This window comes from Babesia bigemina, scaffold Bbigscaff_62180 (genome assembly GCF_000981445.1).
Source record: "Babesia bigemina genome assembly Bbig001, scaffold Bbigscaff_62180".
Taxonomy (NCBI): domain Eukaryota; phylum Apicomplexa; class Aconoidasida; order Piroplasmida; family Babesiidae; genus Babesia; species Babesia bigemina.
Window position 1 is genome coordinate 1 of NW_012237024.1, and position 7,258 is coordinate 7,258.

Sequence of the window (7,258 nt, forward strand, 5' to 3'; positions counted from 1 at the left end):
CCCACTCTACATCGCTCCTTAACCCACTCCACATCGCCCCTTAACCCACCCTACATCGCCCCTTTATCCACTCTACATCGCCCCTTTATCCACTCCACATCGCCCCTTATCCACTCTACATCGCTCCCTAATCCACGCTACATCGCTCCCTAACCCACTCTACATCGCTCCCTAACCCACTCTACATCGCTCCCTAATCCACTCTACATCGCCCCTTATCCACTCTACATCGCTCCCTAATCCACTCCACATCGCTCCCTAACTCACTCTACATCGCCCCTTAACTCACTCTACATCGCTCCCTAACCCACTCTACATCGCTCCCTAATCCACTCTACATCGCCCCTTTACCCACTCCACATCGCCCCTTTGTCCACTCCACATCGCTCCTTTATCCACTCTACATCCGTCAAATCACCTTGCCATAATACCGCTATGACCTCTTTAAAGCATCCTTATAACTTGTGCCTTGTCACCTTTCCCTTGCCTCCTTCCACCTCTTGCCACTGCCCTGACCATGTGCCGCCTAGGGAGCTTGACATGAAATTTGACTAAATTTTGAACCCTAAAATTCCCTCAAATAACAACCCTAATAACATCCTTACTAACCTCTGCACCGGCCTTGAGACTTTCCTCGGCTTCAACTCTGCTTCCAAAGGCTACACTGGTGATGGAATTGTGTACTCCGACCTGGATAGGCTGTGTGACGGGGTGATGGGATTTTTGAGTGGTGTTCTCAGTAACATCAAAGAGCATTTAGGGCAGCATAGAGATATTATTCAGCCTGCAATTAACATACTTAACAAAAATAAACACGGCGGTAAAAAAGGTTTTAATGCTGCGATTGAAAGTGTGGTTAAAGGGGTGCGGGGGTATAATGAGAGTGTTGCTGGCAGTAATAAAAAGGTGAGTGAACCGATGACTCTCATACTTTCGCAGGTGAATGAAGGGTTCAAGAGAAGTGTAACCGAGATACTACCGCAAGAAACACTTTCTAAAGCCAAGGACTTCCAGGTCAGCAGCGCCGTAGAGAAGATCGACAAGCTGCTTCAACAATGTCAGAAGCACGCAGCGAAATTTAATACTCAGTTGAACATTGACAATACCGATAATATAATTAAAAACGCGATCAATGATCTTAATAATGACTTATCACTTAGAGTTAAGAATTCCATTAAGAGTGTTAAGTATGAGACCGACCGAATGAATAGAATGGCAGAGAGCCGGCAAAATGAGTTGCAGGAAACGACAGCAAAGATTAAATCTGTATTTTCCAACGTCGAAAACTGCATAAATAACAAAGTTCGTGAAGATATAGATAAACTTGTCAATGACTTAAAGTCGAGGGTGCAGAAAATCTTAGAGCAGCTTAACATCATTAGTGGCAAGCTAAAGGGGTACGTAAGTGAGCTGCAAACGTGGATTGACTCAGTCACGACAGTCATAAAGTCGGCTTTGGAGAAGGTTGAATCTCTACTGAAAGAGGTTAACGAAGGCGATTCAGGTATGAAGCCGCATAAGATTAAGGAAGCGGCGAGGGAGATCACAGCAGCGGTATTGATACTACACGGCGCCGGCGAGGTGGCAATACAGCAAGTTAAGGATAGTGTTAATACGGCGCTTGAGCAGGTGAAAGAGATGGACGGAAAGCTCAAGGAGGATTTGAAGAAAGTGAAGGATGCTGTTAGCAGGCAGGTGGAGGAGATTAAGACGGCGATTGGGAAGTTGTACAATAAAATAAATCCAGATCACGTGGGGGAGATAACAGAGGAACAGAAAAAAATCGAAGCGGTCGTCAAGCATATTCACAGTGAAGTCAGAGCGATAGACGGTTCCGGAGGGAACGCACGAAGAACAACAGTAACCGCAACAGGGCTCGCAGGCATAGTAAGTGGAGTAAAGTGGACATATGCTACGAAATTGCAGAGTAGATTTACTGAGGCTATTCAGCAAATGGTTCAGAAGTTAGCGGACAGCGGTGCTGTCCGAAAGTGTTTGAGTGAGCATATTACATGGAACCAGGATTATTTCAATAAACCCCTAAATAACGAGAAAAGCCTGCCCGGTAAAATAAAAGAGTTAAGTAAGATTGTTAGCAGCACAATTACGAATAAGATACAGGCAATAACTCCATCGCCAACACTTGGTTCCCAGCCAGCTGTTGACGAAGTTTTGGGAGGCATTCAGATGTATCTCTCACAAATATGCCGCGCTGTCGATGGTCAGGAAGATAGTGTTCAGACTGACATTGATAACGAATTGCAGAGAGGAACGTTCCAATTACGGAAGCCGTCCGACAGATACAGTGATTACTACCTTAAGCAGGCCATCCAGAATATTCTCATTGCAGTGAACGCAGCCGTCGGAGGAGCTGCAGAGGAATTCGGCAGATTCAAAAATGATTCACAGATCACTAACTTGGGACCGGCGTTGGCTGCCGCTGAACGTATTGAAGATAGGTTACGCCAGTCATATGCCAGAGCTCAAGGGGAAAATGGTCCCGCCGCCGCCGTCGACTCCGCGATCACGGAGGTGACGAGAGTCCTTGGGGAGAAGTTAAAAAAGGATGACAGCGATCCAGCAAGTGATCCTGCAAAAGTGAAGATGGATGCTAGTATATTCACTGGTTACACAACGTGCGTCGACCAAACACCAGGCAAGTTAAGCGGTGACATTGACCAGCTAGCAGGCACCCTTCCGGAGAAGATCAAAGATATTAGGGAGAAAGTTAAGTCTGCTTTGAATAAAATCGACAGTGAAAAGGAATACGCAGTAAAGGAATTGGAGAAAGTCACTGCCACTCTTCATGACCTCTGTCAGTTAGTTAAGAGTGACGGCGAATTTGCGAAGGGGAATCTGATCAGTTTGAGAGACAAGTTCTTCAACAAGGCTGAACATGTGAAGGATAGCATTAATAGAATCAGATATGAAATCAGTGAGCTAGGTAACAAAGAGTTGAATGACGTCATCAAAAAGGCTACCTACTTCCTAAGTAGCGCTGAACCTACCGGTAAGGCTACGATCACAGCGATCGGATCTTTTGTCAGCTCAAACGTCGAAGAAGCCCAGAAGGATCTCATCACCAAGATCAACAAGAACTACGTCACTTCGGTGCAAGACATGCTGCTAGAGTTTGCGGAAAAAACCAAGAAGGAGTTGGAGCTTCTACCTAAGGAAATCACCGACGATCTGGACATCGGTTACAAGGGGTTCATGAAGAAATTTGAGAAGCACTTCGTAACGCACGAAAAGTCAATCAAGACCATCAAAGACATAAATCCTAAGCCCGTTGCGCAAGAAAAATCACCAATGAGTCAGGCGGCAGCAAAGTTCTTTGGAAGCCTAAATAGGTTTTTGCATGATCTAGAGAAGCAGCCGGACTTCAAAACGGACTATGAAAAAATTAAGCCAACACGTGACGCGCTGGCTAAGTTGTTCGGAGATCTTGTCACTTCGGAGTACTTCAATCACGAGTTTTCTCGAAATCTATCGGCGCTGAAAGTAACGCTCAGTGAATTGAAGCCTTCATTATATGGTGAAGGGAATACCCCTTCGCTTCTCAATGCTCTGAAGAACGGTTTCACGACTTCGGCAACGGAGCTCAACAATGCGTACATCTCGACCTACGACAGTGAGAGGTTTGGTGCTGAGCTCGTCGAAAAAGATAAACTAACAGCGTACGGAACCAAGTTAAGTAAGGTCTGCTTGACCGTAGTTTCGACGTCATACAATGTGTTGAACACAGTGAGGAAGTACTCCGGTACCATGTGGAGGTCTGACAAGATAAATCAATCGACACCAATCGGACACTTTCTCGGCAACAACGGATACGTCGTATCCAAGGACATACAAGACGGCCAGTTGCGGAACGGAGATGGTATGCTAGGCTGGCATGTTTACAAAAGCCTCGTTAAGAATGCCGATGGCCGTGTCTACAGACATCATGATGCTGATAAGGACAACGGTCCACTTAAAACTCTGCACAACTGCCTCGAAACATATTATGAAGTCTGTCACCAGTCCACTTTCGCTTCGAAGCGACAGCCATCCTCCGTGTTCGAAATGCTGTGCTGGTTGTGTGGGTTGCCGTGCAATTCTGTATATGAAGCTTTGTTGCGTGACACGATGAGTGACTTATTCGAGGACCCGAAGAAGCAGACGACGGAGGCCGGCGAGGACCATGAGTTCACGCTAGTCACGCCAGATGCATTATGCCTGAACGCGTACCCGAGTAACATCACGTATGGCAATAGCGTAAAGGCAGTGCGCCACCTTTGTCTGAGATCCTACGATCTGCTGACTGCAATCCTCGGCACCGGAGACGCGTACTCCATGTACGCCGTCGACTTTTGCAACAACTCGCATAATTTCTATTATCCGCAGAAAGGCGACGACTGCCTACAAATGCTGCTTGACATCCTCCGTAGTTTATTGCCATCGCTCAACTTCTTGCACAGCCAGTGTAAGTTGACTGCCGAACATCGCGGTTGGTCCGACTGTTGGTACGGTAAAGGCGTACAGTCATCCAAATCGCAGTGTAATGATCACTCAACGGGCAAAGCAGCGTGCCAAGCAGATGGTCAACCAAAGTGCCAGGCAACGTGTCAACCAACGTCGCCACTTCAGTCGTATTTGTCCGATTGCCTTACCGGCCACTTGCCTCACCAGGTAAGCAGCATCGGTTGCAAGGCCAAATGTGCGACGTGTCCTAAGGGCCTCCCTGGCCAACCGTGCATTACTCCTCTGGGCTTCCGTGGCTTTTCAGGTGGTATGAAGACAGGTGAGGACCTATGCAAAGCGCTGACTAAATTCTTCGTCAATGTCCAATATTCATCGTTGCTTTGCTTGATGCCCAAACCGCCGTCTACATTACCAGAGCACTTCCAGTTTGTATCTACATTAGCGCGCGTGCTGGAGAATAGCAAAGGCGTCAACGACAGTGCAGTCAAAACAGCATTTGAAACGGCCACCAAAGAGATGTCTATCGAACTGTACAATGATACTAGTGACTTCACGAATGCACTTCGCAATGCATATCACAGCCACCGTCCAGACGGCCATAAAACATACTCAGAAGCCGACCTGTCCACGCTTTCGGTATCAACGCCATGTACGTTTGCTAGTAGCGATAAGATTCATTGCGCTCCTTATCTCAGAGCTCTATGCGACGATTCATATACCTATCTCGCCGAGAAGCATTCAGAACTGTATTTCTCATGGGCTCTCTATTTACCATTGGCATTGTACGATTGCCTGAAATCACTGCTGGACTCATTCGGCAATATTTCCTGCCGCGACTGGGGATGCAGTCGTTGTACTCATGGAACGAAATGTTCTCGCGGTAAGCACGGCATGGAGAACTGTCAGTGTCGCGGAATTGTCGAATGCCGCGGTGTAAGTAGTACTTTTTACAGTTACGGATTCACTTTTCGCGATTCGACTAAATTACACGGCGATACCAGTAAGAGTTATTGCCATCATTTTTACATACAACTGAAAAATGTACTGCAATCGACGCATTTCACAGCATTGTTCAAAGAGTGCGACGAATTCCTGTTCACCATCAGAGAGCCGTTTATATGGCTCAATGTCGCCCTCTGGTCGCTGTCCCTCTTCTACCTCATCTGCGTAATGGTTGGCAGACTGGATGTGCTCCACATACGCTCACACCTGAGGATACCGTCGTCGCACAAGATAACGGCGCAATCATTGTTGGCAGCAGCGCAAGTCGGAAGGCTTGCCAAGATATCGTATCTACAACCGTAATTGTATTCACGCTTGTAATTACTACATTCACATGAACTCACGTAACAACTCACCCACTCACCTAACCGACAAACGTAGTCTAATGTCTCGAATTACTCTAGCGGCAACCTGTGAACTAAATAGCACCTGAATTAGGTTATGAGTGAACGACCAAGCAACGTGTTGACCTAGCAACCAGGCAACGTGCTGATCTAGCACACAGGCAAAGTGCTAAGCTAGCAACCAGGCTAAGTGCTAACCTAGCACCCAGGCAAAGTGGTAACCTAGCACCCAGGCAAAGTGGTAAGCTAGCAACCAGGCAAAGTGGTAAGCTGGCACACAGGCAAAGTGGTAAGCAAGCACGCAGGCAAAGTGCTAACCTAGCAACCAGGCAAAGTGGTAAGCTAGCAACCAGGCAAAGTGGTAAGCTGGCAACCAGGCAAAGTGGTAAGCTTACAACCAGACAACGTGGTAAGCTAGCACTCAGGCAAAGTGCTAAGCTAGCACACAGGCTAAGTGTTAAGGTAGCACACAGGCAAAGTGGTAACCTAGCACATGAACCGTAATTTGGTGAGTGTTGTAGCACGTTGATTGCCTGTTGCGTTGAGTTACGCGTTGACTGTGAGAGGCGTCCGCGTTGCCCATTGAGTCAGTGTCACGTGAGGCTAGGTGATTGGTCGCTAACGTAGCGGTCGTGAGGGCCGCGGCGGGTGACCCAAGTCGTGTGTTGCGAGTCACTGGCAGGGTGGCGTAATCCGCGTTGGTCTGGTTAAGTAGCATTTATAGGCAGCAATGTAGCGATGGTTCATATCACATTTAGGCACGTAGCCGACACGCTCCGCCAGCATGGCGCCGATACCGCGGCTCGTAGCACGGTGCTGCTGCACTGTGGGAGTTGAGCGCACGGGGATCGCTGCAATTTCAATGGCGTTGCGAATAGTGAATAATTTAGAGTGACAGTTGGTGCTGATGACATGCGTCGCGTCAGGCATAGCCGTGGTATCCTGGGCAGCGTGGGTGTCGGTGGCCTGGGCTGGGGGGATACAGCAGTGAGGGTAGGTGTTGATGAGGGGACTGGGAACGGCAGTGGTAGTGTAGCAGTTGGTGAGTGCTTGCTAGGTGATTGATATGTCTGCAGGTTGAGGGGACTGGGAACGGCAGTGGTACGTGTAGCAGTTGGTGAATGCTGCTTAGGCGATTGATATGTTCGCAGGCTGAGGTGACTCGGAGCGGCAGTGGTAGCGTTGCAGAGAGTCAAGACGTTCCTAGGTGATTGATAGTTATCACGTTGAAGCGGCTGGGAACTGCAGTAGTACTATTAACAGTTGGCAAATACCTGGCTTATGTGATTCATATGCTGACAGGATGAGGGGAGAGTGAGCGGTATTGGTAGTGTAGCAGTTCAAGAATGCGTCCATTATCTGATTTATAAGTTTGCAGGTTGACCGCAAAGGGAACGACAGTCGTAGTCTTCCAGTTGATGAGAGCTGTTTAAGTACAGATGGAGATGATA

General features: G+C 47.9%; 1 protein-coding gene across 1 annotated transcript; it reads left to right on the top strand.

The window, feature by feature from the left end:
• Positions 1–714: 714 nt before the first annotated feature.
• BBBOND_0001310 (hypothetical protein, conserved) lies at positions 715–5,766 on the top strand (the record flags this gene model as incomplete). The annotated part of the gene is made up of 1 exon (XM_012914972.1): positions 715–5,766. The coding sequence occupies one exon, from the start codon at positions 715–717 to the stop codon at positions 5,764–5,766; it is 5,052 nt and encodes a 1,683-aa protein (XP_012770426.1).
• Positions 5,767–7,258: the final 1,492 nt, after the last annotated feature.